Source organism: Budorcas taxicolor, chromosome 14, assembly GCF_023091745.1.
Source record: "Budorcas taxicolor isolate Tak-1 chromosome 14, Takin1.1, whole genome shotgun sequence".
NCBI classification, from domain to species: Eukaryota; Metazoa; Chordata; class Mammalia; order Artiodactyla; family Bovidae; genus Budorcas; species Budorcas taxicolor.
In genome coordinates this window covers 24,065,134-24,092,116 of record NC_068923.1, presented here as the reverse complement: position 1 = coordinate 24,092,116, position 26,983 = coordinate 24,065,134, and the positions used below count along the sequence as shown (strand labels likewise).

Genomic DNA, 26,983 nt, shown 5'->3' with positions numbered 1-26,983 from the left:
ACCAGGTCTTCACACTGAGTGGCTTTCAGTCTCTTTGCTATGTCCAGGGCGGTCTCTCCAGCCTGATTAACTGAAACAGGGGGAATACATTTGCACGATTATCTAAGATGCATCTTGACAAGGCAAAGAACAAGACTCAGAGTACAACGGAAGGGGCATGTCTCAGTTTCAGCAGACTGAATGCTCTTACAGTGGTTATTCTTTTGCCTTTAAAAAAAAATGTATTTTATTTTTTGGCTGTACTGCATAGCACGTGGGATCTTAATTCCCAACCAAGGATGGAAACTTCACCCCCTGCATTGGAAGCATGGAGTCTTACCCGCTGCACCTCCAGTGAAGCCCCTCACTGTGGCTGTAAAGAGACGCTTGGCCATACTTACCAACATCCACAGTGGGCTTGCTCCTGAGCAGCAGCTTCAAACACTCTGGTTTACTGTACATACTACAGTAGTGCAGAGCCGTGTTCCCCAGGGCCGTCTGCTTATCCAGGTTCCCACTGAAAAATGAAAGCATTCGGAAAACAGATGACTTGCTCTGTAACTTAGAACTACAGATGAACCACTTTTACCCATGCTAAAGACTGAATCAAATTTGAGACCTACTTCTTAGAGGCAGGGAAGACGATGATGTTTCTAGCATGACACCTGAATTTATAAGCAGCGTAATGACAACAACAGCCAGCACTTTCAGAGTGCCTACTGTGTTTAGGGCAGACACACGTCGCTTATACATACCAGCTCACTTAATCTTCACAACCACCTTATGGGGTGCGTATATTATCACCTTTATTTTTCAGACAAAAACAGTTACAGAGGACAAAGTCCTCGAGATTACCAAGACACAGATGATGGAGTAGGGATCTGAACACAGGCAGTGTGTCTGGAGCCAATGGTATGAACCACTACACTGAACCACCTCTACGGAAGAGGCTGGGAGTTACAATCTGCCGTGAAGAACAAAGACACCATTCTTTAAATGTGGGTTCAAATCCCCTATTTTGATCACTTTTCTTTGAATGAGCTCCAGTTCCTCTTCCTAATCTGTGGATTACAGAACTACCCAAAAAAGAATTCAACAAACCCAAACCTCCCCCGCGCTCAATATTGTTCTCCTTAGTACGTCCTAAATTTGAATTAGCAATTGAGTCAGCCACACATGCTGAAATTACGAACAATAAAAACTCACAGCTGTTTCACTTGTGCTGTTAAGTCTCTGCTCTTTCAGCCTCCCTTAAGTAGCAGGTTTTTGGACACAGAGAAAGGATTTTACAGTTATCTAGGCCAAGCGCCATATCTGGCCCTCTGCTTGTTTTTGTAAATAAAGTTTTATTAGAACATGGCCATGCTCACTTGTTTACATACTGATCATGGCAGTTTTCACACTATGGTGGCAACATTGAATGGCTGTGATAGACACCAAATGGCCTGCAAAGCCTATAAGAGTATCTGGCTCTTTATAGAAAAAAATTGCCGAGTCCTGATCCAGGCCATCAAGAGGGCTGTTTGTGTCAACTCACAAAGCACATTCAGGGAAAACTAAAACTGTACCAGTTTTGTACAAGGAAGTCCACCAAATGGAGAGATGTCTGGTCTGCGGTTCGGACTGCAAGATGAAGGGCTGTCTCCCCAAGCTCCTAAAAGGAAAGAACAAGTATAAATAGGGTGACCAGATGTCCTCATTTGCCTAGACAGGCTTCATTTACATCCAGTTACCCCTAAGTAGTTATTAATAGCAGCCCCTTTCACTCTCAGATCGTCCTGATTTAAACATGGTCACTTAATGTGTCTCCTCACTCTGTGTTGTTACGACATCCCCTTTTAAACTGGCTTTCCACATCCCTCCTCATCCTGATTTTGGGGAGGCTGTTACCTGTCCGGGTTCCAGCAGCGGTTCCATTAACTCCACCCCCTCTGCATAGACTTGAATTAGTGCAAGTAAATCCCTAGATTTGATGGCCTCGAGCAATTCATTCAGTTTAGCTGATGAAGATGAGCAGGTCTTCCGTGAAAATCTATGATCTACATACTTGGCAGTGATATATTCCTTCCGTACAGTCCTAAAATAGACCAAAACAAAATGAACTGAAACTTTATTTTTCAAGAGCTAAGAAAAGATTTAAATTTTTTCTGACAAACAGTTCCGTGAAGAGTTATTTTAATTAGGACACTCTTCTCTTCAACATTCCAGCTGACTAGGTTTAACTCAAGTTGACTGCAGCAGAGACAGAATGAAGAAACTGATAGGAAACTGAGGCTCCACGTGGCTGTTGCTGAAGCCCCTCCCACAGGCCATGCGCGGAGTTCCAGGGAGACAGATGGTGGTCCTTCCTGCTGTGGATAACATGCCCAGAGCCTGGGTGGGCCTGGCAGCATTTCTCCATCTCATCAGGACCCATCCCTCCTCTGCTTCAGTTCAAATGGTTCTGGGCCTGCCTCCCCAGCTGCAGGGGTGAGTCTATGACCTAAGTGCCCAGATGGCCACCTGTGGGGAAAGGCTGATGTTGACATTGGCTCAGAGGAGAGACAAGAGTCAGGAGAGTGAGCTAGGGTCCAGGTGATGCTGTCTAACATCCTGGATACAGAAGTGCCTGAACTCACCCTTTGAATTTCCCTGTTATGTGAGCCCATTAATTAAAACACAATGAATGGATTTGGAGTTCCAATCTTAGTCCGTAACTTTGGTCAAACTACTTAATCTTCAGTTTTTGTTTATTTCATCTGAAAATGAGGCTAGTAACTCACCAGTATATTTTGAATTAAAGAACACACAGTACCTAATAGGTGCTTTCTGCTTTCCAAAAGGGCTCTAATTCACGGAGTCTGGCTCCCAAGTCTACATCAGAGATTCAGAGAATCACGAGCGCTCATAAGGGGAAGGCAGGGCGAATGCTGCCTCTCATGTGAGCAGTAGGAAACAAAAATCCATGCTCTTACAAAGTTTATCCTAAAGTAACGCCTTCAAGGTCTGGGTCATGTAAACACTTAAAAAACGCTGGTGCGAGCAAGACTGGGCCATGTATGAGCTGAGCATTTACTGTTACCACATTTGTGAAGTGATCCTGGACTGTATTTGGTTGTGGTTGTCTTGTAATCAAACTAGCTTCTGAAAGCCCTGTTTCTCAGTGCAATTTGAGCTCATTAGTGTGACAAAAAGACATGCAAGCAGTTTTTGTGGTAGGATGACGGTCGGTTAAACCACACGCCCCTCAGATTAGCTTAGGGTATTATTATACATGCCCCCAACATCCTCGACTTCTCTTCTCTGACATTTAAACCACAACTATGAGCAAACAATCTGTTGTTTAATTTTCTGGTTAGTACCCAGGTGTCCCAAGGACAGGATTTATACCTAGTTTTGCTTTGCCAGATCTGCAGCATCTAACATAATTCGAGGCGCAGACTAAACATACGATATGCATTTGTTGAATTCAAAGAAAAGACAACTGCCAAAAGGCCTTCTGGAAGATTGCATTTCATAATTTCAGACTGAAAAAGCATGTTCATCGAATGCGTACCATAATAATTTTAGTGCTTTGGAAATTTGGTGCCTGAATAACCAACCACCCGGGAAGGGCTGGCAAAACACTGAGGCTGGTGTCTGCATCTCTGATCACTTGAGTTGGAATTAAATCTCTTTTCTCCTATTTAGCCATAGGATTTAGAATTTTAAAGTTTAAAGTCAACGTAAACCCTTTTGAATAGGTTTAAAGAGTCACATGACTCAACAATAATGAGTTAGGGGGTCTTATGACTCGTGACTCAGGGGGTCTCGTCTCTATGCCCACCCCAGAGGAAGGACTTTTATTAGTTTCCTGGGTATTTGCCAGTGTTTCTTTAAGCAGACCCAAGTTAAAATAAATGTATATGTAAATCAATTTGGTGCCTGAGTCCAGATAGAATAGCGAGAGTTCAAAAGTGAGGGATTAATCGGGAGATGTACCCAAAATTCAGTTCCTGAGTTTGGAGAGTGATTCTGGGTTGGGGTTTAAGATGTGCCTATACGCACTTCCTCCCATGCCCTCTACCCTTCCCTGCTCCAAAGGCAGCATGCTGTGAAGGCTGCTCTGTACCCTGATGGTTTCACTTGACAGTCATTCTGGAGATCATCCCGGAACAGGACAGGAGAGGCTCCTTTATTCCTTTTTACATTTACAAGGTGTTCCACTTTTTGGCCACACTATAGACTATGTCTGTCTGCTGTTTGGCCATATCCGACTGTTTGTGACCCCATGGACTGCAGCACGCCAGGCTTCCCTGTCCTTCACTATTTCCCGGAGCTTACTCAAATTCATGTCCATTGAGTTAGCGATGCCATCCAACCATCTCATTCTCTGTTGCCCCATTCTCCGGCCCTCAGTCTTTCCCAGCATCAGGGTCTTTTCCAATGAGTCAGCTCTTCCCATCAGGTGGCCACAGTATTGGAGCTCCAGCTTCAGTGTCAGCCCTTCCAATGAATATTCAGGGTTGATTTCCTTTAGGATGGACTGACCTGATCTTCCTGCAGTCCAAGGGATTCTTAGGTAGACATCTGCTTTGTTCCTAATCTTTCTCTAATACAGAACGGGAACAACTTCCCAGAACGGCAGGTGCTGAGTCAGGGTAAATAAATCTGTAATTATGATAAACATGTCTAATTTGCCCCTTGTGGCTGGTGTTCCATTTGTACTCCCACCAACAACACACAAGCAGAGATGCCTGTTTTCCCACAGTCTGGCTGAGCAGGCCGTTAACCACCTGGATTGTTGCCAATCTGATAGGAATCTCGCATTGCTTTAGTATGTCTCTTATTTACAATATGTGATGATTAAGCATTAATTGTCCTTATGAAGATTTATCCTCCACAGAGCAGCTACCATTACTCAGGGAAAGGTGATGGCAAAAATAGTCGGTGCATTCCAGAAACGGGCTTCCCAGGTGGCTCAGAGGTAAAGAACCCGCCTGCCAATGCAGGAGACGTGGGTTCAGTCCTGGGTTGCGAAGATTCCCCTGTAGGAGGAAATGGCAACCCACTCCAGTACCCTTGCCTGGAGAATCCCATGGACAAAGGAGCCGGGCAGGCTACAGTCCATGGGGTCGCAAAGAGTCAGACACGATTGAAGCAACTGAACAACAATTTCAGAAGTACTTTGCTCTGCCTTTTCCTCATAATGAGGCTTCCTCTGGTGGGGAAGAATGCCACAGCCACGAAGAAGTTTGGGGATGGGGAGAAGAACAATTATAGAACAGCAAAGAACTCAGGATATTAGAAATACTTACATATCACTTGAAGGGGTGGGTTTTGGTGAGGGACTGGGTAAATTTGCTTCCATAATATCATTAAAACTATTGTTTCCTACATTCTTGGCCAGCTGTAACATAAACAAAACACAGCAGAGTGAACGTATTACTACTGGTTTAGGAGTCTACTATTACTTGCTTTTGAGATTTCTGAATATATTATTTTCCCTCAATTGATTCAGAATACAGACCATTCATCCATCTGGTCAAGAGATAATTTACTGGGCATATACTACGTGCCAGACAGTGAGCTTCTGAGTGCAGTTCTGGAATACAGAGATGGGTCAACAGTGTTCTCTCTCAAGGGAGATGATGGACTGGTGGAACCATGGATAAGAAAACTAATGATTTTCACAAACACAATGTGATAAATGTTTGACTAGAATATGATGTGGTCCTACACACACACACACACAGAGTCTGAGATTAAACAACAGGTTCCATATTTGAATCTCATATGAACGAGGTTAAATGCTATTGCTTAAAGCAAAAACTTTTCAATTACCATCATGACTCATTTTTAAATAAAGCAGATTTACTCTTATTAGCCAGAGAAGAGTGTAGGATTCCTTTATGTTTGGGGTACAAATTAAGATGCTATAGGTAATTAATGAAGAGGCCACAGGAAAAATATTGCTTCTAGGTTTAAGACCATTCCAAGAAAATCTGTCCTGAAGGGCTTTTGGTCATTCAGATAATTTAGGGATCGATGCGAAGAAACATTCATGCAATCAGTCTTTTGGGCTTCCCTGGTGGCTCATAAGGTAAAGAATCTGCCTGCAATGCAAGATATCCAGGTTTGATCCCTGGGTCAGGAAGATCCCCTGGAGACAGGAATGGCTACCACTCCAGTATTCTTGCCTGGAGAATTCCCATGGACTGAGGAGTCTGGTGGGCTACAGTCCATGGTGTCACAAAGAGGCGGACATGACTGAGCAACTAACACTTTAACTTTTCACGACGCTTCCAAGAAAATGTGTTCTTCAGGACAAATGTGGTCCTTTGGTCACTCGGATAACCTGGGGATCGATGAGAAGAAATATCCAGGTGATCAGGTCTCTGGGGTTTACCGTATTTAAGTGTTTAGGATTTGGACTCTTCCTACTTCGAGTTGTCAAACTGAGTTTCATTTACCCAACTCAAGCAGAGGGACTGACAGCACTTTCATATTAAAGGATGTTGCAGGTGTTGGGTCTGAGTCTCTTCTCCATAATGCTGAAGTGAATAGGGAGCTGTGTATAATAAGTACCATATCTTCTAAATCAAGGGGCTCATGCAACACGAGAGAGACCACTGCTGCTTACTGACTGCTTAGACTTTAGGTTTTCTGGGCCCCAGGCTCCCTCACGTTCTGCTCAAGAGTCTCTTCTGTCTGAGAAGAAGCCCTGTTTCACTTCAAACCCTCACATCCTTAGTATAAAGATTCTCTCATAGGCACCAGCTTCCAAATAGGCAAGACGATGCTGATGACCAAAAGGCATTATAGGAGACTCTGAATGGGCCTTTCCCCCCTATTATTTGGTGAACTGTGGGACCAATTTAACTTGGACCTGATGAGGGTGTCCTTTCTGTACCATGAAGTTAAGCACCACAACTGCACACAATTTTTCCTCTGACTACCTGAAGAAGTTATGGGTTAAGGAGTGGTTGGTTTAGGACAGTGGCTAATAGGCCACTCCTAATTCACAAGTACTTTTACAAACAGAAGAAAACCAGAGAAGAACTCTTTAGCCTTTATTTTTAATAATGTAAGCCACTAGATAAAGTGAACACATGAGTCTGACATCTAACTCCCTTTATCGTTAGGATAGTGAATCATATAAACACTAATTTTAAAAGAAAAAAAAAAAAGAAAAAGCAACTTTGAAATAGGCTATCCCAGAAGAAAAGAGCTGGTTTCTGTCAAGCTAATTATAGATATGTATGATTCGCCAGTTCTTCAGGAAACAGAAACAGTCAGTGTTACATACCTCAAAATTTACGTTTTAAATATCTATGCAAACTCACTGAACTCAGGAATTAGAATTCTTTGTACTCAGCAGAAACCGAAACACCCCAAAGCAATGTATTAAATGTATTCATGACAGGTTGCTACTTACCAAGAGTTCAGAAGTTCCTAATTTGTCTAGTTCCAAAGACTGGATGCGAGAAATATGAACCCCCATTTCTCTATGGATGCCAGAACATTCTATACAGGTCAAGATACCCAAGTTGGTGGACAGCCAGGTGGGTTCTGTGGAAAGGATTTTAAAGACATGATATCTAATTTTAGTGTGCCAATTACAGAGGAAGCTGCAACAGTAGTAAAATTTTTAAAATTTATGAGGGAAAGATTTAGATGGAAGGTAGCAGCTATTTTTAAAACTAACAGCTTGTCAGAGAGCAAATCTTCTTTAAGACAAATTTGAAAAATAACTCCTCAATACTGAGCTGAAAACAAAATTCAGTGCCTGGTTTTTGTGAAAATGTGGGGCCTATGAAACACCCTGATAAAAGACTTATCAGTACAGCTCACAAGGGGCTGGGTTCTGCAGCCATCGTTAACCTGCACACTTGGTTAACTGTTATCCTGGTTATGGCTTCTTCGCAAGCACCTCTTGGTATAAGATAGCTTCTCCTACAACCCCCAAGGGCCCTAGAGCAACGGAACGAATACTTCTGTTACCCAAATCTTCAGGGCTCTCTGTCTGCGGCGAGCTTCTATTTACTGCTCCTCTGCCATCCTGACACTGTGTGAAGCAGTGTCACACATGTGCACGAAAGTAGAAAGTCTGGGGCCTGCCTCTGAGGGGCTTACAGACTGTTGTATAGAAGAATCCATTTGCACTAGTAAAACGATTTTAAAAGTCAGCCATAACGCCTAAGAACGGGTTTGCAGGCTGATGTTCTGAGCCCTACCAGATGTGTGACCTCAGGGGAGTCACTCAAAGTTCTCCAGTCCCTCAGTTTTGTCATCTGTGAAATAGGGATAAGATCAGTTATCCTGCCCAGAGACCTCCTGTGAAGACTGAATAAGAAAAGACCAGCAAAACAACTGCCACAATCCTTACTATAATGTAAGCACTGGATACATGTTAGCTAATGTTAATATGCTTTCCAGGTGGTGCCAGTGTTAAAGAACCCACCTGCCAATGCAGGAGACATAAGAGATGTGAGTTCGATCCCTGGGTCAGGAAGATCCCCTGGAGGAGGGCATGGCAACCCACTCCAGTATTCTTGCCTGGAGGATCCCATGGACAAGGAGCCTGGTGGGCTACAGTTCATAGTGTCACAGAGTTGGACATGACTGAGCGACTAAGCACGCACACAGTGTCAATAGGAAAACAACACAGATGCCATCTGAGAACAGAAATCTGGAGGAAGGTGACACCCGTGTGATACAGAGGTTGGGCACGTTTTACCGAACAGAAAGGAAGGAAAGAGAGGCAGCATGTGCCAGCCAGTTTTGGGGACACCATTCTATTGCATCCTTGCAGCAGCTGAAGTTCATTATCTAACTTTTCAGACTTTTCAGTTCAGCAAACTGAACATCAGACTAGCTGGGGACTGGTCTGGAGGAGGTCCAGACGTGAGGAGCGGGCTGGTGATTCGAACTCAGGGTGACGGACTCCAGGTCCACAATGCTGACCTAACTGGGCCTTGCAGGACAGGGGGTATTTTGGCAGGTGCTGTTTAGGGAGAACAAGGTGGTAGAGCGGGGGGGATGTCCCAGATGGAGCGGACAGCACAGGTGACCACACTCGGAGGTGGGAACCACTCAGGTTGGGAGTATGTGCTGGGTGTGCAAACAACATGCTCACTTACACCCCTAGCCAGAATACCTGCCGAGCCGCAGTCGCAGCAGATGTCGTTGCCCGGGAGCCGCTGCACGTCCTCAATGATGGCCTTCGTCAGCTCCTCCAGGCTGCTCTCCTCGGCGCTCTGCTCCCCCCGGAAGGCCATGGTGAGGGCCTCCTCTTTGCTGTTCGTCAGCACCGAGATCCACCTGCCGCCAGACCAGGAGGAAGGAGACGTGAGCGCCTGGCTGGCCGCTGTGTTCTCCTTCCCCTGCAAAAAACTCGTTATCTTCATCTAGAACTCGAGCAGTAACAGGAAGGAAAATGAAAGAAATTAAACCTGGAAAAAAGAGTCAGAGATTGGAAAACAACACACAGGAGAAGAGCACGCAACGTGAGATGAGATGGTGAACATCAGTAACCAGAGGCTTGTGTGAACACACGTGTGCTGTGCTGAGTCATGTCCGGCTCTCTGCGACCCCAGGGACTGTAGCCCACCAGGTTCCTCTGACCATGGGATTTTCAAGGCAAGAATACTGGAGTGTGTTGCTACTTCCTTCTCCAGGGGATCTTCCCAACCCAGGGACTGAAGACGCATCTCTTGTACTTCCTGTGTTGGCAGGCAGATTCTTCACCACTAACAGCACCCGGGAAACCCATGATTATCTGTATTTACATGCAGCCACAGTAAAGGGAGGAAGAGGACTCGGCATGGGATCAACCCAGGGAAAGGATGAGAAAGAACAGGTGAGAAGGGAACAGGAGGCAGGAAAGGGGGCTTAGCAAAAGGCAGTGTTTTCTGGAAGTCCATATCAGCAGGGGCACTTACAAATGAAAATGAAGAGATATTTCATTTTCCATGAAAATTCATGCTTACAAAAAAGGTACATTAACATGGAAACATGCTGATGTTTGTTATATGAAATGAAAAGTACAAGCTATTAAAATATATATACAGCATGACCATAATGTGGACCCAACAAAACAACTCTTCACTACTAGTCTATGCATAAAACAGCCTGAATACCCAACAACAGAGGTTGATTAGCAGAGTATGAAATAACCACAAAGTGGACTAGTTACTCAAGTACTAAAATTTAAGTTTCCAACTAATTTTTGGATGACATTGGGGGAAATGCTCGCAATATAATGCTTTGTGAAATAAACAGGAAAAAAAACCCCTCAAATAATCTCAGATTGAAATGTATTCATGAATTATATGTTTTGTGGGGAAAAGGCTAGAAAAAAAATTCACCAAAATGTGAATACTGGATGTCTCTTAAGTGATTTTCTGTAGGAAAAAAAAAAACAGATGGAATGCCTTCACCCTGTACTTTTCAGTAACTGTCCAAATCTATAAGGAGTTGTGTTTCTTTCAGGAATGAGAGGGGAAAAAAGCCAAATTAATTTTTTGGGGGAAGAAAATGAAAGACATTTCTAAACTACAGTCACTTCTCACCTATTGCACAGACAGCTAATAACCACTCTTGATAAAGAACACAGAGATCCAGAACTGTGTCTTGAAACAAAGTCTGTCTACAAGAGGTTTGGAATGAGTGACAGAGACAGCTGCTGCTGCTAAATCACTTCAGTCGTGTCCGACTCTGTGCAACCCCAGAGACGGCAGCCCACCAGGCTCCCCCGTCCCTGGGATTCTCCAGGCAAGAACACTGGAGTGGGTTGCCATTTCCTTCTCCAATGCATGAAAGTGAAAAGTGAAAGTGAAGTCGCTCAGTCGTGCCCGACTCTTAGCGACCCCGTGGACTGCAGCCCACCAGGCTCCTCCGTCCATGGGATTCTCCAGGCAAGAGTACTGGAGCGGGGTGCCATTGCAGTGAGAATTAAAAATCAAAGCACCTGGTGCAGGTGAACTGCGAGTCACAACTTTGACTCTAGGTGGTGCTCACCCTCACCATGTTCTGAGAAACAGGATTGTGTAGCTCAGCTTTTCCTCTGCGATGCAGAAAACCCAACTGTTCAGATAAAACCAACAGTCCAGGGACGGGGTAGGTAATTACTACCGTGTAAGTTAAAAAATACTTTTTCTATCATGTAGTCTAAAGTTAGAGACTAGAAATTCTTCTGTTAAACTCTGTAAGGATCTGGGTTCCACAGGGCAGGTCACTGTGCATTCATTAGCAGTCATGTTGATGATGCCGGAGTTTTCACTTGACTGCAGTCTCTATACTGCTTTCCTTAGGCATTCTGATATTTTGGCTATCTGATATTTCCAGTATCTACTATGTGCCAAGTACTTATAATTTTTGAAATATAATCCTCCAAATAAGCCTCTGAGTTAGGGTTTACAATGCTTTAAAGAGACAGAGGCCTAGAGAGATTCAGTGACTTGCCCCAGAGCCCTATAATGGGACTGATGTCAGACTGGGATGAGAAAACAGCTCTGCTGACCCCCTTTTTTCAGAGTTCCTCCTGTTATGCCATGTTCTCTTTACTTGACAATTCATGACAAATTAACTAAATAAAAAAGTTTGTTATGATGATCCAAAAATATACATTTAAAGGACAATTCATTTTTTGGAAGAATAATGCAAATATGGTAGAAAAGCTACATTTCAAAAGGGTTGAGAATCAAAGCAACTATTTCTGAAAATTCTTTAAAAACATTTAAAATTGTTTTAAAGTAAATACATAAAAAAGTTTTAAGAAATAAAATAGTGCATAACTGTGTTTTAATACTTTAAAAGCCACTCTGAGTTTATAGGAGTGAAAAAAAAAAATTGGCACTGTATGAGAGGCTTTAGGAAATGGCAACCCACTCCGGTATTCTTGCCTGGGAAATCCCATGGACAGAGGAGCCTGGTGGGCTACAGTTCATGGGGTCACAATGAGTCGGACACAACTTAGCGACCAAACCACCACCACCACCACACACTTCATCTCAAGTCTCAAAATTCTGCAAGCGAGGCCTGTAACCCTCTCACGGACAAGAAAGCCGTGGGATGACCTTTCCAAGATCCAAAAGCCACTATCAGGCAGACTGTGGACTAGAAACCGAGTTTGCCGGACCTCAAACATTCAGCCGAGAAAGGACTTCTCTGTTAATTCACTGGATGCTTTCACATGAGACAACAGCTCAATGAGGCAGTGAAACTTCCTCCGTGTGACTTGGAGAAAAATGAACATCTCTCCTTGAAGGATGCCAGAATCTCCTCCATCAAAATCAAGTCTCCCATCACCACCGCCGGTACCCAGAGAGAATCCCAAAGGGAGCCACTCCCCCAAACGTGAATTACTCCAGCGCTGAGTAAAGCCCTCCCAAGCGCAGATGGTGGGATTAGAAATGAAGAAGGCGCAGTCCTTGTCCTCAGAAGCTCCAGGTCTCCAGAGGGCTCAGACTGAGCCAGGGGACCCAGAGGGGTGTGAAGAGGCCTGTGGGGAGGGAGCAAAACCCCCCGGGCAGCGAGGCTTGAGCAGAACCTTGACGGGGGCACCTGAGTTGACTGAGCTCCCCAGACTAAAGAAGAGACCCATGGGAAAGCCCCGGGTGGACAGCTAAGCAGGGGAAACCCACCAGGACTGGTTCTTAGTAATAACAAGAACACTTTTAAGTATACTATACAGAAGAGAGAGGCGCTTTTTTCAGTTTAAGGCCTTATGCCATGATTTCAAAACTACTTACGCTACGTAATCCTGCTCATCTTCAGCTTGAAAGTGATACGTCCTGTTATCTGAAATACAAAAAAAGAGAGAGAGAGAAAAAAAAGCAAAATCTTAGAAAGCAGAATGCTTCACGTATTAATATAGATTTTAAAAGCTCCTGAGGAGAACACATTGAAAGTAGGATTCTGTTATTATTTTTGCACCCTTTTGTTTTAGCAGTTACACGATTCACTTTGTCAATAGTGCTTTTCTGAAGAGAAACAGGAATACAAGAAGATAACTGCAAACACCACGCCAGTGCCTACGCATTTCTTTTGAAAAACAAGTGGGAAGGGGGAGGGGTCCCACCTGGTCAAGCAGATCATTTTTTTTTTTTGGGCCGCGCCACCCGGCACGTGGGATCTTAGTTTCCCTACCTGGGATCAAACCCGAGCCCCCTGCATTGGACAGGTGGAGTCTTAACCACTGGACTTGTGGGGAAGTCCCTCAAGTAGATCTTAGAAATCAGAGTGCTAGGTGCCACAGTATTAATATTTCACTTTCCTTTTCCAATTTGCCTTCCACTGGTTTTTCTTTTTAAAGAATTTCTTTTCATAAGAATTCATAACTCACAGGGCAGCCCTGATGATCAGACAAGTCCTGCCCGAGGTTGCTCTCTGGTTAAATCAGACTTCAGGAAGGGAGGGTTCAAGCCCTGCTGGAGGGTCATCCTCCAACGTGTGACCCACATAAGGAGGGGGTAGCTGGACCTGGGCAGTGTGGGCAGGTGTGCATGAAGGAAACTCTTCCTAAGAATGTGGGATTTACTGGGATGCTTCCATACACTGAAGTCCAACTACCACTGTCTTACAACTTCACTTTCTAGGCAGTCACTCACTCTGTGACTGCTCTGCCAGGAACCCCCTGCCCCCTGCAAGAGAGGTCGTGCGTGTGCCCAAGGACACAACACAGATACTGGAACCCAAGCACCCCGGCTGAATCTCGGCTTTACTGCTGAGACTTTATGTTAAGTCGCTGGACCCTCCTGAGTCTCAGTTTTTCCTTCTGTGAAATAGGAAAATGACAAGGCTTTTGAGAGGATTACCCATCATGGACATAAAGCACCCGGCACATATTGTGGTTGGAGTCACTAAGTTGTGTCTGACTCTTTGCAACCCCGTGGACTGCAGCATGCCAGGCTTCCCTGTCCTCCACTATTTCCGGGAGTTTACGCAAACTCATGTCCATTGAGTCGGTGATGTCATCCAACCATCGCATCCTCTGCTGCCCCCTTCTCCTGCCCTCGGTCTTTCCCAGCATCGGGGTCTTTTCCAATGAGTTGGCTCTTTGCATCCGGTGGCCGAAGTACTAAAGTGCCCGTGGCACCCATGAAAGCACAGGGAGCCAGCCTAGAGGGAAACAATCTCCTTTCACTCCAAAGACTATGAGGACACAGGCTATCAGCTGAGGGGGTGGATGGGCCAAAAGCACGCCCGACCCATGGAGGACAGAGCGCAGTGTCACTGATTTAGGACGTCAGAAGGCAGCTCTTGGCAGCAGGGAAATGACTTCTCCTTTCAGAGCTTGATTCTGCAGGGGTAAAACTTTGGAGCTGGGCAGAGATAGCGGCACGCCTCACTGTCAAGACCATGTCCATGCTTCTGTTTTCTTTTTTTTAACTGAAATTTTATTTTTTGACCACGTTGCATAGCATGTGGGATCTTAGTTCCCTGATGAGGGAATGAACCTGCACCCCGTGATTTGGAAGTGCAGAGTCTTACCCACTGGACCACCAGGGAAGTCCCCCATCTGCACTTAACCATAGGTATACATCAGAGTCATCCAGCGACTTCTTAAAAGATACCTATGTCTGGGCATCACATCAAAGACCGATTCAGCAGACATAGGAGCACAATGGGAACGTGCTCAGGGAAATCCCTCCCAGGGGATAAAGCTCATGGTCAAGAACTGGCCTGGTTTACTGTACAAATCTAGATTCTCCTCCACTGCAGGTCGCTTATGCCTTCCTGCCACAGGTGAGTTCCGTGTAGAGAGACCCAGGCTCTTCCTAGAGCAGTGTGTGCAGCATACACCTCCTCTCAAGGAGCCCTGCTTGGGAAACACGTGGCTTCCGACCCGAAGAATGGGCAGGTGGCAGGATCCACAGTAACCGACCCGGCAGAAAAAGGACTCACGTGATATCAGGTCAAAAGACTTCTTGTCCTCGGCATTCGGCTTCACCTGGCAGGTGAGAAGGTTCAGCTTGGCTGGTTGCCTGTTGGACTGGACACGAGAGAAAACAGAGAAGTTAAATGTAACAGACTGCCACCCGCCGGCCCAGTGCCCCGTGGGCCAGGTGGGTGGGTTCATCATACATTCGATAAGGTCTAATTCACCCTACTGGAATACTTAATCTCATTAAACAAGAGGGGAAAAAAAAAGTTAGGCGGCCCACTCAATGTCTTTTAACTGTGCATAAGTGTCCCAGTTGTTAATGAGGATGGAACCAAGATAATTCATCTCACTTTCAATGACCAGTGGGTATAACCCACGGAACTGTGACTTTCTGGAATCTACACGTATACAAGCGCAAAGAGTTGACACTTTAATCACTTACTGTGAAACACAGCTGAGTGTAGTTTCTTTATCCACTCAAAATGACCCCAGTAACCAGTCACTGCAAATACCATGTCCCAGGGAGCCACAAATTTTAGCTGCCACACAAAATTCATGTTACTTCTCCCCAAAAGTACAAGAACAGTTACCACCTGTGAGACATTGCTTAACCAACTCCAAAATCTGGAGAGAGGAAAATATAACGATTTCCTATCACTTCACAGCCAGTCTCTTGGTCACGCATGTATTAATAATTCACACAGACTCTGTAGCGTCTAGACAGTCATGCTAATGTAGGCTTTGCCTTAAGAGAGTCTCGCCACATGATCACTCTGCTCAGAGCTCCTTCCGGCCCTCCTGCCCGCGTCTGCCCACGGTCACACTCTGGTCAATGATGAATGCCAGTTTCTGGAAGGAGCCGACCAAGGGGTGAAAGGCCTGAGTGCCCAGGCCTGGCTGTGCTTCAACAGAAGCCTACGAAAGTCAGGCCTGCAAGCCCACCCCAGCTGAAGGTCATCATGCTGACAACCTCCATGCCAGGAGCACGACCACCCAACCAACTTGAGTTTTTAGGGAAAACAGAGGGGGAGGAAGTAGAAAGGGGGCCCCTCGGTGGCGTATTATGATCAAGAACACTTCAGACGTACACTGTGCCTCTCATTCTCAATGATGGCTACCAGACACTTAATTTCCGTTTCAACAACTTCTGAGATCTTCCCCTGTGGTTTCAAGGATATCAGACACAGAAAGGATATTAGATACCCTATGTCCTGAGTTATCTGTTCCAAAACAAGCTCTCTGTGGGCAGGAAGTGAGAAGACAATCCAGGGATTTAATGTTCTTTGCATGTACATGTGACTTAGGCATAGAAACCAGAAGTCAAGTCCTGTACAGGATGGTTTTGCCTAAGAAGAAACAGTGTCCTGTACTACAGACTGACTGCCAAACCCAAAATAGGGAGGCAAGGAGGTTGTGGGTCTGCAATTTTTTCTTAGAACAGACCTAGGGTTTGGGTTGCTAAAGGCCTCAAGTCTCCAAAACCGGCAGCTACAACCACAAACTTTGGCTGGGTCCACTGTAAAAGGAATTGCTAGTCCTCATCCTTTTGCGTGTTGATAAGATCGCTGGATTTCCTGTATGAATGACAAAGACATCTGACAGGCTGAAAAGGTAGTGAGCCCAGTTAATGGTGAGACTGCAGACTACCACGTTCCAATGTGGCATCCACATTCTGAAAGAGGATACAGAAAAGCTTAGGGAAGATCAAGGGATGATTAAAGGAGTGGAAAACGGGGACTTTGAGGTGGGTTTAAAGGCATCTTTTAGTTGGAGCAAAGAGGCTGGGGCGTGACTTAACCGTCTGCCGACGTGAAGGGTTGTCACTGGGGAAGGCTGGGCAGCTGTTTTCCATTTGTACAGACGGAGGAGAAAGGCCCTCCAATTGTAGCAGGTCTGAGCCAGACACGAGGAAGAACTTTCCAGGTTTACACTGATCATGCTTAATAAGGGGTTGCAAGTTTCTTAACCTAAGTAGAGAAAGCTCTTCAAAGACCTTAAGAATTTTTGAGACACCATTCATTTTTGAATGTGGCAGAGGGTTAACTGGGTTTCTTTTTCCTTCCTAAATCTTCGTGACTCTACTGTTTATGAACCACCTCACCAGCAGACACAATGAAGCAACACAGACAAAATTTTTAAAAAGGAAAACATAGTTAAGTGTCAACTGATTCTGGAAAATTAAACAGCACCATTCTTTCATTCAAAGCATGGGCTACCTCGAAGTATGTTATCTGGAAGCTTCTGAGGACGAGGGCTTCGTGCAGTTTACATCATTCCATGACCGACCCACAACTTGAATGACAAGATGACACGTGATCCTCATTCCCGTGGAAGCCTGTCCAGTCTGCTGAACTGACAGCTGCCATGTCGACATGAACTTCACCTGGCAGACAGGTCATGCCTGCACAGCGTTCTTCCTCTAAATGCTAGTGGGACAAACAGCCTACCACTCCAAAGGCGACTCTGGAGAGCAGAGGACACAATTTTTTGGATGTGACCAGTCATGAGCCCAGGAACACCAGGAAGTGGAGTGAGACGCTGAACCAGAGTCTATGGACCAAGGGACCAGAAGGCTTGGAATCACGACAGTCATCACTGGAACTCCAGGTTTGTGTAACTTCCTCAAATTTCAAAGTCCTTTCTAGACCTTCAGCACTAATGTACAGCTTGGAAGGAAAGCTATGACCAACCTAGACAGCATATTAAAAAGCAGAGACATTACTTTGCCAACAAAGGTCCATCTAGTCAAGGCTATGATTTTCCCAGTGGTCATGTATGGATGTGAGAGTTGGACTGTGAAGAAGGCTGAGCGCCAAAGAATTGATGCTTTTGAACTGTGGTGTTCGAGAAGACTCTTGAGAGTCCCTTGGACTGCAAGGAGATCCAACCAGTCCATTCTGAAGGAGATCAGTCCTGGGTGTTCTTTGGAAGGACTGATGCTAAAGCTGAAACTCCAGTACTTTGGCCACCTCATGCGAAGAGCTGACTCATTGGAAGAGACTCTGATGCTGGGAGGGATTGGGGGCAGGAGGAGAAGGGGACGACCGAGGATGAGATGGCTGGATGGCATCATTGACTCGATGGACGCAACTCAGAGTGAACTTCGGGAGTTGGTGATGGACAGGGAGGCCTGGTGTGCTGCAGTTCATGGGGTTGCAAAGAGTTGGACACGACTGAGCGACTGGACTGAACTGAACTGAACTGAACTGACAACTATAGTGATTAGGGAAGGTATAATCTCTCCTGCCAGTTCAGCAGACTAAAATCACAGACTAAATGACCTGCCCTGGGCTACATCGTTGATGAACAGTTTAGGAAATGCTTTCATACTGTTTATGTTCAGTTCAGTCGCTCAGTCATGTCCGACTCTTTGCGACCCCATGAACTGCAGCACGCCAGGCCTCCCTGTCCATCACCAACTCCGGGAGTTCACTCAAACTCACGTCCATCATGTTACAGGAAAGCAAAAAAAAAAAAAAAAAGGAAAGAACACAAAGAAAATGTTTATTTATTGAGTCCTCACCATTGATGATTCCTACCATGCTTGGAATAAAAGCCCCAGTCTGGGTCAGGACCCCCACGGACCACCTTCAGGCTCCTTCTGATTTCGGTTCCTGCCACTTGGCCTGCGGCTCCCCCTGCTGGCGGCGAGTGGCACTGGCCTCCCCCCTACACCTCTGGGCTCGCTCCCTTCAGCCCCTTCAGCCAGCAAGTCCAGCAAGTCCCCGGAGGGAGGGGTGGTCCTGTCCTGACCTCCCTCCCTGGACTTCCTACTCCTTCACACTCCGTTGTACTGCCTTCCAGGCTCTTCTCACTCCCCTTTACCGCTTGTCTTTCTTCCCACAAAGAGCAAACATCTTTCTGATTTGTTCACTAAATTATGTCTGGCCTGCAGCAAGTACTCAATATATATTTACCAAATGAATGAACGCATTTCTCAGCCTTACGCATACCTATCTCATGTACCGACCTGCGAGGGGACTATTTTTAGTTTCTTTTACTAAGATGAAGAAACAGGCACAGAGAGCTTAACTGGCGTCCCTAAAATCTCCCGGTAGACAAGCAGCACAGAGTCTGGCGTTCATCCCTTCCGCTTCCACGGGAAGGAGAGCCACGGAACCAGCCACGTGACCCCAATCCGCCCAGGGGGAAGCCCAAAGCCGCAACCCACGAGAACACCTCCTCTGAGAAGAGTAAGGGCTAGAAATAAACAGAGCAATGGTGCCAAATATGAACTTCTATTCTGGTATCTTCTCAGGTCATTTAGCTTCTATAATTGATGCAAACAGAAATTTTAGAAGCCTATTTGAAACACCTCTTTACTTAATGCGTTTGACAAAATACTGCAGAAGCCTCAAGTCCATCTAAGCACATACGAAGGGCAGGCGGTCTGTGCCACCCATAAGATACAGGAAACAGACCCGACCAAGGACCGAGGATACGCCTGGTGCCCGGAGCCTGAGCTCAGGAGGGCATCGGGACTTCCTCAAGGTTCCAAGGGCGGCCTCGTCCCTGGGCGAGGACCGAGGCGAGGAGGCGTGGGTGCAGACCCCTGGGAGTGAGAGGGACAAGGCAAAAGATGATGAAGTAGTTAACACGGAGGGCACTGCGGCTGGCGCGGAGGACTCGCGCCCCTTCCCGGGAGCGCGGCAGTTACACTGATTGGACCCCCTCCCAGAACCGACCAGCCCACCGACATTCAGGGAGATGGCTGGGGAAGGAGTCGAGAAAGACTGGTGAGCGATGACAGGGCCTGAATCAAAGCGATGGTTGTGGCGCTGACCGCTGGGGACTCAAGATACTGCTGAAAAAAGTCGTTTCAATTATTCCCAAAGATACTTCTATGTAGCAGGTGGCTCTCCCAAGCTCCGCATTTGATGGGTGGAGGTGGAGGGGGAGGGGGAGGGGGAGGGGGCGGGGGGGGGGGGGTCTGCACCCTTGTAGGCTCTGCTGAACAGCAAGTTTAAAAAGCTCCAAGTGCCCCCACCCCAACATCGTTATGATGTCTTTCAAAAATGAAGACTGTTCCAGCTCTGTTCCCTGAAAATCTTTGAGGCCTGTCCTTTTACAGGTTTTACTGTTCCTTAAAAGAACGCATATTTCTGGAAGAAACACTAGGAGACAGAGATAGTGCAAAGCAGAAACTGAACATTACTTGTTAATCCTACTTACTTACACCCAGGGACACTCATGGCTAATACCTGATTTTAACAAGATATGCGTGTGTGTGAAATGTCTGTTTTTAGAAAAACATGGGTTGGTTCCATCTGTATATATTGTTTTGCAAACTGCTTTTTCCAGTTAACAGTATTCACGTTAGTGTTCATTTTTGCATGTGTGTTTGCATACACGCACATGCACACATACACACGCACACATGGCAAAGCTACTCGCAGGACTCTGAACATGTTTCCACTCGGTAAGCTCTTGACACGTTCCCTGCACAGAAGTGAAGACATCACCCCTCTGACAAAAAGGCTCTGCCACCCTAAACAGAAGATGCCCTTCAGCTAGGAAAGTCATCACAAATGTGTGTAGAAACAGAATGACTCGATTCTGATGAACGTTTCTGCATTTCCTGAAAGAAAACAAACACCACACATTTGTCCACCACAGCTCGGCATGCACTGTGGTGAAGTGTTTTCGCTGGAAGTGTGAAGTCGTTAGTGCAGGCTATTTCTGCTAGCAGAAAACAGCTGCTACTGGAATTAGTATCCAGAAATGAAATTATTTACCCCCATCATTCAGCTGGATTGCTCGCTGCGCAAACAAGTGAACATTATTAATTACTTGGAAAACAAGGCTGACCCAGCCAGGCTCAGGCTGCTGGGTAGAAAGAGATAAAAATAAAATAATAAAGCGCTCTTCATTTCCTAGGCGAATGCTTGCTAACACAGCTGTTTAGATCCTTACACTCATTTCAATTTTTCGTTCAATATTTATTTAGACACCTACCATGCCTTAGAGGGACACCTATGTTTGGTACACCATCAACAACCACACAACTCCTGGATTAGAAGTTAGGCATGCACTGAACATCTACCACTGAAGAGAGATCTTATCTCCCAAAATTTAGTACATTAAAACTTCTGGCTTTTGCAAAGTATTTTGGTTTCTTTGGGGGCAAGGTAGCGGTTTTCATTTATTGAGCACCTAAACCTTATCTCCTGCATTTGCAGGTGCATTCTTTACCGCTGAGTCACTTGGGAAGCTAGAAGGGAATAAGATATCTTAATAAGCAAATTATACAAATTTGACATCAGAGAAAAAGGAGGCTCCAAAGGCTTGAGTAACTTATCCAAGGTCCTACAGCTTGTTTCAGGAGCTGGAGCCCAGGTCTAATCAACTCCAGGATTTGTCCTTTTATAATTCACAGTGCTGCATCTAATCTCGTGGCAGAGGGGAAAATAGTCTCTTCTTGCAGTGACAACTTGGACAAAGATGTGGAACTGGGCAGAGTCCAGGTTAGCCTCAACAGAGGTCAATCACAGAAACCAGGTTATTGAACACACTGCAAGATGGGGAGCAGCCTGCTGTGAGCGGGCTTTCAGAGCATCTGTTAAAGTCCTGAAGCTGAATGTTGTCTTCCAGGCTCTGGACAAGATGGAGAACAAGATTCCCTGGGAAACGTCTGTGGGTCTAAAGAGCCCAAGGATAGGGAGAGAGAATCAAAGTCTTGCTCTAGTGTGATGCCTGGAGGTGCCAGAAGTGTTGTCCACTTCTAACAGGAAGAAATGAAATTCCTATGAGAGGTCAGGTGCTCCAGATGAGCTTCATCAAGTCCCTCCAGGAAGAAACAGCAGTACAAAGGAATTCCAATAAGTGAGATTAAATATGAGATGTTAACACATGAGGGAAGAAGGTGATAGTAACAGCAATAAGGACAGCTGACATTTATTGAGTGCTACTTCCAACTTGCATTGTGTTCTAATTACTTGTAATCAAATGAACTCATTTAATCTTTACATGTACCTATGAATTGGGCACTACTATGAGGGATTTACGGAGAAGGCAATGGCACCCCACTCCAGTACTCTTGCCTGGAAAATCCCATGGATGGAGGAGCCTGGTGGGCTGCAGTCCATGGGGTCGCTAAGAGTTGGACACGACTGAGCGACTTCACTTTCATTTTTCACTTTCCTGCATTGGAGAAGGCAATGGTAACCCAGTCCAGTGTTCTTGCCTGGAGAATCCCAGGGATGGGGAAGCCTGGTGGGCTGCCAGTCTGTGGGGTTGCAGAGTCAGACACGAGTGAAGCGACTTAGCAGCAGCATGAGGAATTCAGTGTTATTTTGACTCAAATCATGGCAGTCTGGGCCCACGGTGATGGGTGACGTCATCCCAATCAGATTTTTTTAAACTTTTTTTTTTTTTGTCACACCACGTGGCATGTGGGATGTTAGTTCCCTGACCAGGAATCAAACCCATGCCCCTTGCACTGGAAGCTCGGAGCCTTAACCACCAGCGAAGATGAGTAATCATTTAAGTTTACCAGACACTTGGCTTCCCTGGTGACTCAGATGGTAAAAATAAATCTGCCGGAAATGTGGGAGATGTGGGTTCAATCCCAGGATTGGGAAGATCCCTGGAGAAGGGAATGGCAACCCATTCCAGTATTCCTGCCTGGAGAACCCCATGGATATAGCCTGGCAGGGTAGAGTCCACTCAATCGTGAAGAGCTGGACACGACTGAGGGAACTTACTGTAGTCCAGGCTCTATAAAGCTTTAAATGAATCATCTAACTCTCATGGCACTGAAAGGCAGGAACTGTTAATATCCCAGTTGACAGGTGAGGAGTAAAGTATCTTAACAAAAGCTGGCATCAGAGGAAAGGACTATTATGTAGTAGAAAGAACACAGGCACTGGGAACTCAGAGGCAAGCAGGACACTAGCTTCTTACACTTTTGAAATTAGTTTCTCAGGATCATGACGGTCAAGCGGTACGTCACATAGAATCCTTGTATTTTCTTTCTTGGAACGCTTGTTCTATTGTATTATATGTTGATGCTAAAAAACCAAAGTAAAAGCAAACAACACAAAGATACAGAAATCTATTTATAATGGTCTAGTGGCTTAACATAAACACTTTTATCCTTAAGCTTTACGCTAATGTTTGCCACAGATTTGTCAGAATTGGCTTTTTAAATGAAAACATCTCATGCTGCACTGAACAGATACTAGACTCGATCAATATTACTGTGACAGCAGATTCAGAGGGTCTCACTGAATTTGATTCCCCAAGTACTGCATTACTTTGAATAGTAAATTAAAAAAAAAAAAGTCTTTTAACAGGTATGTGTGAAGCAGTGAAATTATAGAAGAAATCTCTGGGGATGTGTGCAGGTAAACAGAAAATGGATTTCTTCCAAAACAGTCAGCTAGAGAGACGAATGGTCCCTGGAGCAGAACGCAAGTGTGTGGTCAAGCCAACAGGCCATGGCTCACCAATCTAAACACATACTTGACCCTCTCCCAAGTCAACCTGGTAAGAAGAACCTGCCAAAGTGACTGGGCCCTTCCAGCATGAGGAATTCCCCTGTCTTAATAAAGGGGTCCCAAACAAAGACCCTGTATTTCCTGACCGAAAAAAGCTCTTTTATCCACTTTTCAAAAGATCACTGAATTCGGCATGTTTTCCCAGGAAACTGCTGGCCCTGATTTTCAATCTGTTTCTAAGGAATCAGAGGTGTTTGCAATGTCTGGAGAAGCCAGCTAAAACTGGCCACAGAGATCATTCTGTGGGGGCAGGTTATGTGATTACAAAGCGATGTAACTGGTGGTAAAGTGTGGCTTGAAGCCAATGAAAAGTAGGGACCAGGTTAACAGAAACCAGTGGGAGGTGGCCAGAGGTTAGGTGGAGAGGACCCACTTGCCCTGGTCTGCTCTGGGGGCAGCTGAGGTGGACTCACAATTTCCAGCGTGTGTGGCAGGGCAGGCTGCCTGTCAATAGATTTCAGCACCTGCAGGGACGTCCGAGGAGGAGGCAGCACAAATAGCAACTGCTGTTTGGTACTAGCTGGTAACACAAATACCAACTGCTATTAACTGTGGCCCCCACACAGCATGGTGCCTCATTCAATCATCACCAGCACCTCTGGCAGTTAAATGCTTTTCTCCAGGCAAATGGTGAACCTGGGATTCAGAGAACTTCAGGTTTTCCACGTACGTGTGAAGTTACACAGATTTCTAAAGAAAGAGCCAGCTGTTGAGATAATTTGGGTAGCATCTAGATGTGTTAAAACTTCAGAACAGCCAATAATATTTTCCCAGAGATGAGATGAAAAAAGTAAAGGAACGCCTGATTCGGTTTCGAGGGAGCAGAAGGCAAAGTTCTGGTGAAACAGGAGAACCAGGCAGGACAAAGAGGGACAGACTTCTTTTGTGAAGGAATCTCCTAAACCCTCGGACTGAATCCCACACGTTAAACACACGCGGGGAGATTTTCAGGCTGGTTACATCATGCACTTGCTTTCCGGGCCATGTGGCCAGAGGCATCATGGACACAAGGGTGGTGAACGAGCGGATACACTTACTGTGGCGTGGGAGATGGTCAGGATCCCGTTCTTGACGGAGCACTTCCTTCTCTGCCACACTTTCCGGATCCTAAGGATGGAGCCAAACACAACCTGATATAGTACCTGCTTCACGCAGCTGCACGGTGTCATGCTTGACCACCATCACAAAAGCCCGCAAGCAGACCCCACACAAGCCAGGGCCTGGGCTGCCGTTTATCACCCCAGGGGGAGGGGAATGCAGACTAGCGGGCACACAAGGAGGCACCAGAGCACTGGGCTTCTTCCCCCTCTGGCCGCTTTTCACCGCACGTGGAACTTCCTTCAGCAGGGACTGAACCTGTGTCCCCTGCAGTGGAAGCTGAGTCCTAACCACTGGGCCACCAGGGAAGCCCACAGCACTGTTGTTCACAGTGAAAACGGGAGACAACAGAAATCTGAGAGCAGGAGAATACGTAAATGATTCCTGTTACATTCATACTACAGGGTACCATGCAGGCATTTACAAAGAATAACAGCTACAATATGGGCCACCTACGTAGACTTTTGAAGCATACTGTTGGTTGAAAAAGCAAGCTGTTTTAAGATACTTTGGGTATCATCTAGAAAAGTTAAAATTTCAGACCTATGAAACGGCATTCTACATTTTCTATACATATATGTATAAATGCATTTCCTTCTTGATTGGCTGCCTCCCTGGTGAGCATGTAAGCTCTGTAACGATAAGGACTTTCTTTGGTTCAGAGTTGTATCCCCAGCGTCTACAACAGTGCGTAGCACGCAGGACTCCCAGAAGGTATCTGCTGAACGCGTGGGGACAGTCCCTGCCTTCCTCAAACCACACATTACAAGTCACAGGTGCCATCTGTGGACACAGGCCAGTTACCACTGCTTCTAAAGACAGCAGGTTAACTCTCAGCCTTGCCTGAGGGAAGCATCGTTCGAAGCTGGTGCACGCGAGACTGTAAGTGCGTCTCCCTGCCTGAGCGGCTGGGGCAGGTCCCTAGGCTACTGGCCCCTGGAAGGATGTTGAGCACATAGGGGACCCCAGGCTGGCTGCGGACATACCCGTCACTCTTCTTCAGCAGGTAGCCCTTCTTCTCGCTGCCGTACTCCTTGTTGCCTTGCAGCTGGTGCATGCTGTAGCCTCCTTGCCGGCTCTGGGAATCCTAGAAAGGAGACGCCGTGGATAAGACTCACGCCGAGACAATTCACTCCTTGACTCTAGTCTGCCATGGAGCCTTGGCCTGTTGGTCTGGAGCTAAGAGAACTGTGGACTTTTGAGAGCTGCCGGGTCCTTGATCATATACTAGCGGAGGAAACTGGGCAGGTAAGCAATTGCCAGACAAGCCTGAGCTGAGGGTTGGGGTCCGGGTCTCCTATTTCTAGTCTGGAAGCCAGCTCTACTTCAGAGACACTGCAGCAGCAAGCTATTCTAGGACTCAAACTAGTCTACGCTGGCAGCAGAGGCGAGCGCAGAGAGGGCTAGGGGAAGTGAGGTGGGCACCCAGCAAAGCTCATGCACCCTGAGAGTTCCTCCTCCGGGCACGCTGCCTGTCCCTCACCTTTTCTGCTAAAATACCCCCAACAAAAAGTACCTCTTCTCAGTGAGGGATGAAGAACTGCAATAAAACTCTTGTTTTGCAACTAATGAGTACTCTGTAAAAATACACCTATACCCATGCTTTGCATTTAAAAAGATGACTCGGTGGCAGGGAAAAGTGTATGACATGGTGGCAGGGAAAAGTGTATGACATGGTGACAGGACAACACAGATGCAGACAAGCTCGATGTAACATCCATGAAAGCTTTCCCCTCGTTTCTAAAGACTGCACTGTGGAAATGTAAAAAAGAACTGACGACGCTGAACTGTAGAACGAGAACACGGGGCGTTAGACACAGACAATACGGTCTGACAAAACGCATTGACTTACTCTCCTAGACTTCGATCAGGAAGGGCAAAAGCAAGAGGGAAAAAAAGGCAGAACATTTGAAAATACAGTTAATTTCATTGATAGTCTTATTGTTTATAGGCTAAGCACTTTTTACAACACACAGAGAAAACATCACTGTAAGGATAATTAACATTAGGTATCTCTCTCTCACTCACACTTCTGAGTCATGATAAACTTTGGGTGATAGGATAAGAAAACATCTTTATCAAGTTTCATTTCAGGTCATTTGAGAACAGAGGGAAAAGAAAGCTGAATGGAAGAGGAAGCACACACTTCACCAAGATTAAAGGGCTGACAAACCTCACCATGTTTATGTGTAAAAAAAAAACCAGTTCTTTACTTATAAAGTCTAAAGAAAACAACAAATGGTAGGAAGACCCTTTGTTTTCCTACGATTTATGTGAAGTGAAGAGAATTTAATAAAAATAAAAACAAACAGCTCAGAAGCAACCCCTGAAGCATGATGGTAAAGAGGCAGGAGGCTGAGGCACATTTACTGATCACTGCCCACGGCCTGCCTCCCAGGCCAGGACGGCCTCTCCCTAGCCTTCCAGATCCCCTGGACCAACAGCGTGTGCTGGGTGAGTGCTCGGTGAATGTCAGTAACAGCTGCAGGGAAATCCGTAGGGCTACCGCACACACCATGAGCTCACTGTTCAAAAGCATGCCCCGGATGCTCCCTAAAAA

At 45.9% G+C, this 26,983-nt stretch overlaps 1 protein-coding gene across 2 annotated transcripts in view; it reads right to left on the bottom strand.

Moving 5' to 3' along the window:
* The window catches only part of ASAP1 (ArfGAP with SH3 domain, ankyrin repeat and PH domain 1), a 335,803-nt gene that overhangs the window by 35,899 nt on the left and 272,921 nt on the right, over positions 1-26,983 (bottom strand). For both annotated transcript variants that reach the window (XM_052651849.1, XM_052651850.1), the window contains exons 12-22: positions 25,410-25,510; positions 24,363-24,432; positions 14,848-14,935; positions 12,693-12,741; positions 9,098-9,261; positions 7,376-7,509; positions 5,256-5,347; positions 1,870-2,056; positions 1,548-1,633; positions 381-496; positions 3-70 (exon numbers count right to left, since the gene is read on the bottom strand). In XM_052651849.1, coding sequence (XP_052507809.1) covers positions 3-70; positions 381-496; positions 1,548-1,633; positions 1,870-2,056; positions 5,256-5,347; positions 7,376-7,509; positions 9,098-9,261; positions 12,693-12,741; positions 14,848-14,935; positions 24,363-24,432; positions 25,410-25,510 — 1,155 coding nt within the window. The remainder of the gene's footprint in view (positions 1-2; positions 71-380; positions 497-1,547; positions 1,634-1,869; positions 2,057-5,255; positions 5,348-7,375; positions 7,510-9,097; positions 9,262-12,692; positions 12,742-14,847; positions 14,936-24,362; positions 24,433-25,409; positions 25,511-26,983) is intronic.